This window comes from Caloenas nicobarica, chromosome 3, assembly GCF_036013445.1.
Source record: "Caloenas nicobarica isolate bCalNic1 chromosome 3, bCalNic1.hap1, whole genome shotgun sequence".
Lineage (NCBI taxonomy): Eukaryota > Metazoa > Chordata > Aves > Columbiformes > Columbidae > Caloenas > Caloenas nicobarica.
In genome coordinates this window covers 90,274,180-90,287,569 of record NC_088247.1, presented here as the reverse complement: position 1 = coordinate 90,287,569, position 13,390 = coordinate 90,274,180, and the positions used below count along the sequence as shown (strand labels likewise).

Below are 13,390 nucleotides of genomic sequence, written 5' to 3'. Positions count from 1 at the left end.
AATGTGTAGGATCAGTTGGATTCCTTGGTATTCCACAGCCCATTACTCCAGATACTGCTAGATACTGCTCAAACAGAAAATGCCAAAAACATCATCGCTACAAGTTTAGTAACATTAAAACCCCCTTTTTTTCTTTTCTCGTTGTGAGCAGCAAAACTAGATGACATCAAAGAAAATACAGCAGAGGAGAGTAAGAAGATGAGGGAGGGGAGGGTTTCTTCAGCAGACAGAAGGAGGGATGGGAGACATAGGATAGACAGCATCGACACCTGTTTTCTAACCAGCCTGGATGGTTCCACAGCAATGATTTTCAGACCAATTTAATTAAAATGGCTGGTCTTGTTGTGATTTCTTCTGCATCTGTGAGAGGCTGTTGTTTTTGTGGCAGCCTTGACATGGGTATTTAGAAAATCCCTGTTTGTAATTCAATGTGGTTTTTGGCACATGCTTTTTAATTCCATGGGAGCAGTACATCCTAGAGAGCTGTGGATGTTATTTTGTGCCAGCTACCAGGAAAAAAACACCAGGAGGGCTCCTGAGCCTCTTTCTAATGAGGAAAGCAAACTTTAACAGAAGTCTGTGCTGCACCAGCTCCTTAGGATTTCTCAAGTGTAGATAAGAATAATTACACAGTGGTGTGCTTTAAACTGAAAAATGCTATGATGCCCTCAAACAACTGAGATGTCCTAAGCTAGTAATTTGTACCTCACATATGCCCTGAAGTTTAACAGTGAATCTCTATCCTTGTGGTAGTTTCTTTAAAGGAGTGCCTATGCTGCTCACTAGTAACAAATGCAGAGAGGGACAATGTTCTGCTTTTGCAAAAAATGGACAAAACAATCAGGGTGTCTTTGCAAAGTCTAACAGTTATTTCGTGCTCAATTTGCAGGAAGTTGGACATGGAAGATTTCCCCTGCTTGCTCTAGACTAGGCAGTCCCACAGTCTTTCTGAACTGCAGCCCCAACACAAGCCCTGGCTGTGTTCCAGCCCAACAGGAGGACAGGAACAGGTCTTCCACTTTGCCGTGCTTTTCATTCAGGCATGTAGCCCGAAGTTTCAGAAAGACATTGAAACTTCTAACAGATGCCTAGTTTGGACAGTGAGGCAATCGTGACTCAGTGTGGCAGATCCATCCAGTTCACATACTGTGCTCTTCCCTAGAGTTTTAAATTATTATTATTTCATTATTAACATATTTCTAAAACTTTGTTCGGTGCTTATCTGAAGCCTGAAGAGCCCTGGAAGGAGTCCAGCACTTTGCATTTTTGTATTGTTCTGGGATAGGCTCACAGAGGATGCTGGAACATGGACTGGACTCTGCCCTTCCATTTTCCACGTGAGTGTAACACTCCTTGGCAGCACATGGGCTTTTATGAATGGCTCAGTGCAGTCTCGTGAGGAAAGCTGGTTAATCTCTGACTGTGCAAGAGTGCCAAATGAGACTTGTAAACTGTAAAGCATGAATTCAGCAAAATCTTGAAACAAATAAAGAGCTAAACAAGTCATGGCTAGCTTAGGATCCCTGTAAATCAGGAAGGAAGGCAGCAGCAGGAAGGGCAGGAAATTTCTCTCTCTGGAATTTGGACTACAGAACTACTCTGTGCCAAACACAAGTGAATGTTTGCATAATGTCTGGAAGACAACTGAAGGACCAGTGGCAAGAGTTTCTGTGGATGCTAAAACTATCTTGAGTAACTGTCTTCAGCTTCACCAGAGTGACGGTACCCTTTGCAGACAGATGTAGACAGGTATTATTTTGCCATGGTAGAATTTCACGCACAACTTCAGTTACAATGCAAAGACATACCACTGCGCAGCATCTTGGCCTAAATATACAAACCTCAAACATTTAATTCTTTACGGAGTACTAGTTCTTCAGATAGGTGCCAAGAAAAGCAAAGAAATAAAATCTCTAGCTGCTGTCTCACATGCGCAAAACCCCTTATTCTTCATGACACATGACACGACATGACATGACTGTATCCCAGTAAAAAAACGGAATCATCTCTTATGCAGATGCTCTTATTCCATTATATTTATTTTACAGTTTCATTTAATTCTGGGCAAGTGTTTCTGTCAAGCAGCAGTAGCTACTTCTGACAGCGAGAGGTTGCCTTTGGAGGTGTAAAAGCTGATTTTATACCGGTTTAATGAGCTATGCCTATATTTGTACAGCCTGATAAAACTGGAAAAATACAAGGCTTCAAGTATGCAAAGACATTTCATTTCTCATCTTTCCTGATATGCTCAGCCCTGCCATATTCAGTTGGATTATAGATGTAAGTCAAGCTTAACATAGTCTTTAAGTAAAATAAAATAACTATAGAACCACAGGACCAGACCCTTCATGGTAGGTAATAACAATTACTGGAGAAAGATATTCGAGATCTTGTGGATATTTTTTAATGCTGACAAAGCAAATGATAAAATGATAATTTTTGCTTCTTTCTGAGGTTAACAAATTTTGATCTTTATTCACTTTACACATAATTAAACATTTTTTGCAATTGAAAGGTTTATTTAATTGAACAACTACGACATTTAATACTAAGCTAAAATGCTTTCTGTATTTCACCCTTCATTATCACTTGCTGTTCAGTTAAATTCAGGAAATCCTTTAATTACAGTTATTCCAATTCTAGAGGGAAAAGCGATGCTTCATAAAGCTACTGTAAATGTAAACATCAGGCTCGCTTCTGCATCCCTTGAAAACTGTAGTTAAAACCAGCGTTTTGCCTTATGTTCTCTATTGTTTTGACTGGTGTGTATGTTACCTTGATATCATACTGACGAGAATGGTTTCAGAATGGATATTTGGCCATGTTACAGGTAATTCAAGTCTGTATTTAATTCTCAAATGGCTCAGATTTGGGGTGAAAAAAGAAGCAAGCAATGTTGTGTTAATTTTTTCTGTTAGTTTCTATCCAGGCTAAAGACTTCATTAAGTCTAAAGTCTAAATGCTTAAGGCTGAATTGCACAGAAGGTGTTTTGCTACAGAGCAAACATTTGAGCATAACCTGACTAAACATTTTAATCTGTACCAGCACATATAACTGTGTCTTGAAACAACAGCTGGCACAAGGAATTGTAAAACCCAGTTCCTCACACATCAGCAAGTACTAGCATGGGTCGAACACAAAAGCATTACGACTATGTAGAGAATCATTAACGTTTATGCAATTGTTATTTGCAAGTGCTTATTTCCCTGACACAGCAATTTGGTAACAGAAAACAAAATTATTTAAATCGGGAGAGTTACCATAGAAGCAGCACAGTGTACAAAGGTGTGAGTTTTACTCCTAAGAGCTACAACAATACAACAGCTGCACAGTTCTAAGGTTGAGAGTAATAAAAGTCATTTATCGAGATGTGTCTTTTGGAAAACTAGTGACATAATTTGGGAAAGGGGATCCAGGGAAATTTTTGGCACCCAAGCTCCCCTTTCATGTCTGAATCGGGCCAGAGCAAGCGTCTCAGGTTCAGCTTGGCCATGGGCGGCCATGCTCTGCAGACCCAGCGCCCAGAGGTGGATGGTGGGCTGCGGGGCGTTTCACCATAAGGAAACACTGGGAGTGTGGGGGAATTATAATAACGCTGGAAAACGGAAATATTCTTTTCTTATGCCCCATAAGACCGGAATATTTGGTTCCTGTGCCCAACTTCTGACAATGTTTCACAGATTTTACTTGAGACATGGGCAGGACTAAGGCTGAAGTCGTTTTTTCCACCAGAAATGTTTCCGAGCTGGGGATAACCGTGTTTCCTGCGCCTCTGCCCGTCCCGGCGGGGACATGCACCCCGTGTGCGAGCCCTTCAGCTGCCGCGCTGCCCGCGACAGCGGCCGGCGGGCAGGGCCGGCCTGCAGGCCTCGGGCTCCGCACCTGCGTTTGGGCGGCGGGAGGCGGAGAATCAAGGCTGCCTGTGCAGGTTTTGCCCTTGCTGCTGAGGGACGTGGGGCTCGCAGGAGCTACCCGGGACCCCTGCCTCAGGAGGGCACGGCGGGGTCGAGGCACCTGCGAGACGCCGCTCTCAGCTACCCCTTTCCTCCGCCCGCCCGGCTGCGGGGAGCGGACTACAACTCCCGGCATGCAGCGCCGCAGCTGCGGCCGCTCTGATTGGCTACCGCTCCCCCGCCCTCCCCCGCGCGACGGTGCGAGCCTGGTGGCGGCGCCGAAGCCCCCCGCGTGCTGGGGGCTGGTGAGCCCCATGGCGGCGGCGGCGGCCTGGGGGGCCTGGGGGCGGCGCGGCGGCCCCGCGCTCCTGCGGGGGGTGTTCGGGGCAGCCCTGGGCCGCGCCTGCAGCTCCGGGGCGACCGTGAGGGCTCCGTCCGCCGCGGCTCAGGTGAGGCGGGGCGCCGGGGGTCCGGCGGGGGAGGGCTGTGAGGCGAGGCCGGTGCGGCGCCGGAGGGTGTGAAGGGAGGTGTGGGGTGTGGGGCCGGAGGCCGGTGACGGGCGGGCGCGCGCCGCTGCCAGCGGCTGCCCGGCAGGAGTGCGGCCGCCGCGGGTCGAGGTTGGGATTTGGAGTCCCGGACCGGTGCAAAATTAAGAAAACGTAGTTTGCGAAGGGCATGGCCTGGCGGGGCTGCCCCGGGGAGCTCGGATTGAGAGCTCCGCACCGGGATCGGCCGCAGCGCAGGGGCGAGGCAGCTGGCATCTGCTGGGGCCGGTGGCACCGGCACTCTGCCTCTTGCTGTCTGGTAGACACGTTTATTTTTGCAACCTGGACCAGGCTGGGACAGTAATTTGTGTGGTGGACGTTACTTGATTATACAAATCGGGAAGTAGGGGAGGTCAGCAGAACATGGAAATATATACTTCAATGTCCTTACTTTAGTGAAATGCCACCTTTACTTTGAAAGTAAGTAGGACGTTCAGTGTCTTGGACTGATGCAGTTCTGTGTTCCTTCCAAGTCAAAGAAGAGATGGCACAACAGTGTTTGATCTGCCAAGGTCAAAATCCAGTGGTTTGGCAGCTCTTGGTGGTTGTGGCCTGAGTGGTCACACAAACTTTGCAATGAGGCTGTTTGCTCTGTGTCTGGCGTGAAACCAATACAGGTGTTGTCCAGAGCCAGCTCCATGTAGTTTGGCTTCCACTCCCTCAGAGGGATTTGGCCTCTTGGTGTTCAAACGCAGGAGAAAAAGCTGCACAGAAAGGCACAGGTTCTGTAACTGTCTAGCAGAAATAGGGCATGACATGCAGAGTAGGCTCAGCTGGGACATGATTTATCGATTTGCTTGCAATTGCATGGCTGGCTTTAGGAAGCAGAAAATAAGCTAAAGTTACTGGTGTTAGTCTTTGTGTCACCAGAATTGAATGCATTCACTACCACTTAGTTATTTACAGAAAGTCAAATGGATTTGTGCGTTTCTTTATTGAAATCTTACTTGGCTCAGGTATCTAGAAAGGTTATTGTGTTTCTTTTGTTTGTTATAAACCATGTACTTTATTTGTAAATTCTGATCAGAATTATTTTTAACTGCTTTCTATATCTGGAGTAGTTCTAGCATACATTTAGGAATACTTTTGGAAGAGCTTGATTACAGCATCCATCTCTGAAAGCACCACTGCCTTAGGGAATGAAAGCCACAGTGGTTGGAAGAATGGGATGGGTGATTGGTGTGTGTGCCATAGTAACTGTGGCAAGTGAGCTGGGACACTGGCTGATACCCTGCAGGGCCTGAGAAGCAAGCTAATGAAAAGCAAAGACAGTGCAAACTTAGCAACTCTACAGTGATAATATATTCATTGCTCCTTGTTGTTCTCGGTCTGTGATTGGTCTGTAAGGAGGAGCAATTAGTGTTAAAGCCATAGGGGACACTGAAACATGCTTTCATATGACAGGATGTTGAAACTTACAAAACAATTGTGAATACTGCTTGACTATCTTCTGGGTTGGATCTGAAAATGTTCATGGGTTCTGTTTAGTTTCATGAGATTTCAGTTGGGCGTGGGAGGTGCAGAGCTAGACTCCGTGCATTTCATCCCCTTTTAAAATGATCCTTCCAGCTGTGGAAGAAAAAACTCTGTGATTTAGGAGCTTCAGGAGACAACTGGATGGCTCTGTCCAAGGCCATCTGTTCCAAGTCTTTAGGTTAGATTACAAACAGTGGGGTCAGTACAGCTGCTGCATTGGTATTGTGTGATGAATTTATGTTCAACTTTTGGCCTTTTTGACCTATTTCTACTTGGTGTTTTTTGAGACCGTGGGAGGCTGAGTGCATGCTATCTATTCTGTATTCTGCATTTACTGTCTATAATAACACTTTCTCTGAATACTTGGTGACTCCCTCTAGCAGAAACACTGTATAGCTTTTTTTTGTGGTTTGAGTATCCATTAAGTCCTTATAATGTCGTCTATATGAAATATGTGGTTAAAATTGATGTATTTATAGAAGTGAAATTATATTGGCCAGCTAACCTGAGTGGGCCACCCCCAGGCTGTGAAAATTTATGTTAGTTTTGAAGGTGAAATCAGATATACCTGGGAAGCTGGTCCTAAATTGTTTACTAATAAAAGCCAGAACTTGATCAGATTGTTATTGGACTGGTTAGTGCACAAGATAGATCCTGTTTGTATCTTAGTATTTAAGGTGCGGTTGTCAGTCTCACAGATGTGTGCAGTGTAGGGTCCATTTTACTAAGACTAGATAAGGGCAGGTAGCAACAGGCACTCTGAAAGTGGCATTTTCATGCTTATTTGGTTGTGTACAAGCATTTCTTGACTAATTCACAGTAAACAAAAGAAAGTCTGATGCCACCCTGTCATCTTGTACATATGATGGCATATCCAAATTATATTCTTGAATTTAAAAAAAAAGAGTAGGATTACATGTTTTTACTACAAAACTGTGTTTTCCAGTACAATAAAAAAGTAATTTGTACTGTTTACACGTGAAAACCTCGGCTTTTTGTTATGAAGAGGGAAGGCGAGAGGACTCTTAAGGTAGTGAGGCTTGAGAGCATTAACATTAAGGAAATTAGTGTCTCTTTTTTTTTTTTTTTTCCATCCTGCTCTAGATGTATCATTTCCAGTAAAGGTCTTCAGCATCCTGATACAAATTTCCATTTCAGCATCCTCCATCTGTTCGTGTAGATCCTGTAATTCAGACATAACCGCCTGAAATTTTATGTGGCCTCAATGAAGTCATCACTACTAGGATGAAGAGGACAGCCCAGCTCCTCTAGAAAGACCTTGTGTGGCCCTTGTTCTTGGCCAGTCCTCTCTGAAACTCTCTGTGTCCTGGAGCTCCATTTTGTGGGTAGCTGGTCACAGACTCTGAGCAGCAGGCTCTGTGCCAGAAGCCAGAACTGCAGCATGCTGTTTGGGGTCAACTCTTGGGCAGCAGCTGCAGAGCCTTCAGAAAAACATTTGTCTTGGACTTCTGAGCTCAAACCTCATTCTGGCACTTGGCCTACTTAGACCCGTTTCAGCCTCTGTGGTTGTCTAATTTCCAGGTTAAACAAGGACACCGTGTCACTGCTTCCCTACAGACCAACATATTAAAGGTGAGGCATGAAACAGAAAAACTTTTGCTGAGTTGTGTCCATGATGCTGGCGCAGCAGCATTGTGTACTACAGTGAGACGGCAGCACTGATATAGGGACCTAAAAGGGCTGCAGGAGCTGAAAGATCAGCACCAAGTGTCATAAGTACACAGGTTGTGATGGTCCCTGAAGCCTATGCAGAAGAAGTGTTTGCAAGCATTGCTGTTTCCTAGTGCACAAATATCACTGGGGGTAAGGTGGAGCTGGAAGGCTAGACCAAGTACAGCACTCGATCTTCAGCATGATGAATAGATTAGAGTTCTGTTCTCTTCCCTCATGTGTTCAACTGAGCCTTCCCAGTGTCTGTCAGTTTGTGGTGTTCCTGGTTGTTATTAATACCTCTGGTGACAGCTTCCAATTTTGCTGTGTTGTTAGAAGAGTTCTCCTAGAAAGCACAGGTGAATTGGCAGGTCTGAAGGGCTGACAGCTTGTCAAAACATAGTTGCTAGGTCCAGTCATCTAAGCTCTCATTCTTTCAGTACTAGTATAGAACATGGGATTGACAGCCCAGAGACTGAAACTGTTTTTTCACGGGTCAGACAAAGCACACTCTGTGACAGGGTATACTTCTCTGATGTGCCAAAGTGTTGCCTGTCAACTATGCAGAGGGGAGTAGGGACTTGGGGATTGTAACCATCCCTTTTGACTGACTTACGTGTTTGGGCACTGATATGTTAAAATACCAACAACCACACGTTTTTTCCAACTGCAGGGAACTGAATAACCCTTCCCCTGTAGCATGGGAACTGTAGCAGATGGCTTTTGGTTTTTCCCTGCCCTCTTAGCTCTCACACAGGCTACAAGTGACTCTAGGTCCAACCTCATCCTATTCCTCCCCTGTAGAAAATCCTATTTACACAACTACCTGAGAAAGTGCTTCATCCTTCCCCTGAGTTGCCAGCTGAGTTTCCATCTCTAATATTTGGCATTCCTTGTGGAATTGATAAAAACATGAATCACTGCTGGGTGCAGTGGCAGTTTTGGTAATACAGGATTAACTCCCACTGGAGCTCAAGCTGATGCTACTGAACTCCTTATGAGTGGCTCCTAATTCCTTCTTGCTGACATCAAACTGGGCAGAAACTGAACTAACAGCATAAAAATTCCATCTCCAGTCACTTTTTCCTCCCAGACAAACCCATCTCTGTACACAACAAGAAGCTGTAGTAGCTCTGGGAAACTCCTTTCTGTTCCCCATTGCAAACCCTACTGTTTTGCAGCGAGACAGCAAAAGTTATTTATTTTGTACCTGAAAAAGGTACAAAAATAAGTTACCGAGAAAGAAACAAGAGAGGAGTGCTCCTACAAGAAGGGCTAAAATAGCTTTAATAAGTATGGGAGTGCTTTCACTCTCAAATATGGACGCCTTTTCAAAATAATGGAGAAGAGAACATGAGAAATTCAACCAGGCCAGAAAGCAGTAGTTTTCAGGAAAAAAAAAACTCTTTTGTTGCTTGTTTAGGTTTGGTTTTGTTGTGGAGGGTTTTTTTTTTTTTGGGGGGGGGGTTGGTTGTTTGGTTTGTTCTTGTTGTTTGTTTGTTTGTGGGTTGTTGTTTTGTTTGTTTGGGGTTTTTTTCTGTTCAGGGATGAGTTTTCTTAATGGGGGAGAAGCAGAAATGAAGCCTGAATATTTAGCTGGGCTTTTTGATTTCACTCTCCTTACATTCTGAGGAACTCTTACCATGAGTGCAACAGAGTCAGCATTTCTAACAAAGCAAGTTCCCAACCTGGGATTTCCTGGGGCAAGTGAAGCTGTGCAGAGCTCACGAACGACCCACAGTGCCCAAACTGGAGCATGTCCTCAGGGAGATTGAAAACCAGATGAGTTGTTCTGCCTGTGCACATTGGAGAGGAAGGAGATGTAGGAGCGAGTGTAAGTGTGAGGTTGCCACTGGCACCTTTGATGCTACAGAGGTGGAAGGCCAGGCCTGGCGTGGGCTGGCCTCAGCCCCTTATCCCTCTGCTCTTGTGGCACCGCTAGGAAATGGAAACTGAGATTGCTTGCTCCTGGCAGAAAGGCCAGGACTGTTCTTAGAGGTCTTCTTATCTAACCACAAAACTGTTTGGATCAAGAAGTGCAGTGGGTTGCTTGAAGGCTAACGGAAAGATTGTGCTGCCAAGACAGACTGCTCCTGCTTTTAAGTTTAGCAGCAGCTGTGGTGTTAGTGCAGCTGGAATCAAACTTGCTGCAGCTGCTGATGGCTGAAGTTGGGCCTCTCCCCAGGTAACCTTTGCTGTCTGACTGATCTGGTTAGTGAGGGTGTCCTCTCTGTCTTCCACCCAATCCCAAACCTTTCTTATAAATGCTTTCAGAATAAAATGTTTTGAGGAAGCATACCTAGGGTTTTTGAGTTGTTTCAGCTGACCATTTCCAAACTCCTTGCTAAGCCTGTTTAGAAATACTGTGCAAGATTAACTCCTGTGGTTACTGGTGATGACCAGAGCCAGGGAGATGATGGCCACAGCCACGTGTGTTTCTGCCCAGTCCCTTGGCGTTGTTCCATACATGCCAAGTTTTAATATGTCTGGAGATTTTGCAGGTCTATTTTTCACTAGGTGGAAATCGTGACTTTTGCTCAGTTAAGCAGTTTGAATACTACCTAATGTGTCATTTTGTCCAGTTCCTCATTCTGCATCTCAGGTTTATGTTGAAACGTTATTTAATTCTTTGCCTGCTGCAGCCTATCAGGACTAGCCAGCATGATTTTGGCTTGAGGCGCAATTTTGCAGCTTTTTTCCCCCTCCTCACTTTTTAAATTTTGTGAACACAGTGTAACCAGAAGTGGTTTTGTACGTGTCATTTCACTGGAGATAAAGTTCACTGTACGTCCAGGAACCTTCTAGCTTTCTTCAGTTTTCTTAGCTCGCTATTAAGTGTCTGTATGTGGTTAAACAAGAGTACAGTGAAGGTAATTCCTTTAATTATTTTGATCCAATTTCTGCTGTTTCATTTTGTGATGTTATGCATCTGGCATCTGTCAAAGTTATTACATTGGCTTTCTATAAAATGTTAATTTAACTGTGATATAGTAGATGAAAAGACACCAGACTTGACAGAGTTTGAATGATGATGTTTGTGGACATTTGTAAGCAGTGCCTGAATGAAGTATCTGCTAGCTGATTAAAGTATGTTGGTAAACTTTTGCTTTTCTGGGGTACTGTCATAAGAATTGGTTCAGTTACTGCATGTTTCACTTAAGGTGTTGAAATATTTTCCAGAAGTGGCAGAGTAGTTTCAGCTGTGCTTTACAGGTATAGAAAACAGAGATATAACATGGTAATTTGAAAGTCATGGGCTAAAGACAGCAGTGGGACCCCTTGTTCCTAGACCTTGCCGTAATCAACAGTGTTCTGGTGTTGACTATAGTGATGTTTTAAAGATGCTTGGTGTAGACTTGAACTGTATTCCAGTAGCAGCTGCTGGTTTATAATATTTCATTTGATACCTAAAGTCATCAGCCCTCATTCTGGAACACAAATGCTCAGTACTTTCTGAAAAACATGTTGCTCTAGAATATGTTACACTGTACTTTAAAAAAAAAATTGTAAATAGAAAAAACTTTTAATGATTACTTCATGACAGTTAAGACATTATTAAAATTCTGGATCTTTTTATGCAGGCTTGAACAGGTAGAATGTTTAGGATCATATGTGCTCTTCCAGTCCCACTGTGCCCTGTATTATTTATCATCATTTATCTGAGACAAGCTTTTTGGAAGTATTCTGTTGTATGGATTTGGGCAAGACGACCTTTTTGGAAATGTACTTGAAACAGACATCACGAAACATAATTGTACACAGCAATACTTTGGTTTTGCTATTAACAGGATGTTACATCTTGCAGATGAAGGTTGTTAGGGAGACAAGCAGACATGCAGAGTTTCATCAACTTCTAGTTCTCATGTGTTGAAATGCAGAGACTCTCATATATGGGATACATATATTTCATTTATCTGAGGGCTGTAGTGAGATGGAGTGGTCCTGGATCATTGATTCTGGAAAGTGAAGAGGCATGCAATTGAAAAAGCTGCCTCCTATGCTGCATAAAAAGCCTGAAACACCTGTTGCAAAGAGGCTGTATCTTTAGATGCACAGGGAAAATGGTAGTACAATTTCATGGAATTAAGCAGGGTATGGAACTTAATCTCCAAACAGCCATTTTTGACCATAAAGGCAAGTCATGTCTTGTTCTGCTGTCCTTGGAATAATAATTATCAGTTGAGTTCAAAGTTAATATTTATACACCAAGTTGGTAGTGAGGATAACTGTTAAAATATTTACTATTTGCTTGTTTGCATTACAGGAATTGCAGAGCTCAGGAAGAGGACACTTTCTACTGGAACATGCTGCTCCCTTCTCTGCTTTTTTGACAGACAGCTTTGGGCGGCAGCACAACTACTTGCGAATTTCTTTGACTGAGAAATGCAACCTCAGGTGTAAGCGTCTGCTTTTTTTCTTGCACAAAGCTCTTACGTAACATATTGTGTGCAGGCCAAGAATTGAGATAGAGTACTTACTGCTCTATTCGCTCTGTGCTGTTTCTTGTCTGTCGTGGTTGAGACGGACAAACGACATAGACCAAGTTCTTCTGTACAAACAGCAGTCTCCATTTATTGTCACAAACACCTTTTTATATAGTCTTTACCAGCTCAAGTGTCTTTTTGCTATTGGTTACAAGTTGCAGTAGTAACATCTCATTGGCTAATTTTGCTATCATCAATGTTACTCTTTTACTCCGTTCTCTCTCACGGGTACACCTTAGTATCTCCAGATACTCCTTTACTTCCATCTTTCTCATGGGTAGGCCTTAATATCTTCAAGGCTAATTTCTGTTCCCATGCCCTCTGTCAGGGAATCCTCAGACCCACCGTAGTCCCCCACAATTCCTCCTTTTTGTTTTTTGTGCTAAAGAAATTGCCTTCATTGTCCGCTGCAGGGCCCTTTGCAGCTGAGAAATCATGCATGGCAACATTAGTAATACAACCACAGCAGTCATCAAGACAATCAGTCCCATTTTCACTACTGATAACAACCACCCTGAAAGCCCCCAACCACTAAGCAATTTATTGCATATACCATCAAAATCTTCACACCCATGTCCTTGAGCTAATAACAAAAAGTCTATTGTGGCTCTGTTCTGAAGTTTAGCATGTCTTACAGAATCTACATCTAACAAAAGCCCACTTAAAGCCTTAGAAGTTCTGTTAGTTTGCTTAGCTAGCCAACATCCTAATTTTTCTAAAGTATTTAAAGCTTTAGCTGTGCCAACACCAGGTACAAGAGATCTTAAAACTCTTAACTTCGATCCCAAAAATCTACACTATCGTCACATTTTGACTCATATACATGCAAAAAGTGTTTTTCCCGTCTTGCTCTTCTGTGATCTATTATCATAGATACATTGGACGTTAAGAGAGTTAATCATCCCAAACTACATGATCCTCCAACAACATTAGAAGGAATTCCTGGCCAGGCTCTATCTCCACAGATCAAGAATATACCATACAGGAGTTTTCGAGGTCACTGTCCCACATTAATGATGGCACCCCTTGGATTCTTCCACGAGGCATTACACCATCAAGTTTCATTTCTGTAGTCACCAAGGGTAGCATTAACATTTTGCAGTTTTATCCATTCGTGCCCTTGTATATTGTTCTGATACTTTTCACAAACCAGCTGGATACAAGCATCCATGGGCACAGATCCCAGCAATTCCAGTTCCTGTGGTTCAATATCTGCTTCCGGGAGGCAATTAATCCAAAGTGCCATATTGGTGGTATTATAGTTCATTGCAATGCCTTTGCACCGACCACTATTTTGAAGCAGTCGTGTGATGCTGCTGT

General features: G+C 43.6%; 1 protein-coding gene across 2 annotated transcripts in view; it reads left to right on the top strand.

The window, feature by feature from the left end:
* Positions 1-4,164: 4,164 nt before the first annotated feature.
* Positions 4,165-13,390, top strand: part of MOCS1 (molybdenum cofactor synthesis 1) — a 36,876-nt gene continuing 27,650 nt past the window's right edge. For both annotated transcript variants that reach the window (XM_065632303.1, XM_065632304.1), the window contains exons 1-2: positions 4,165-4,343; positions 11,851-11,983. In XM_065632303.1, the coding sequence (XP_065488375.1) occupies positions 4,209-4,343; positions 11,851-11,983 (268 nt within the window). In that variant the 5' untranslated portion in view covers positions 4,165-4,208. The remainder of the gene's footprint in view (positions 4,344-11,850; positions 11,984-13,390) is intronic.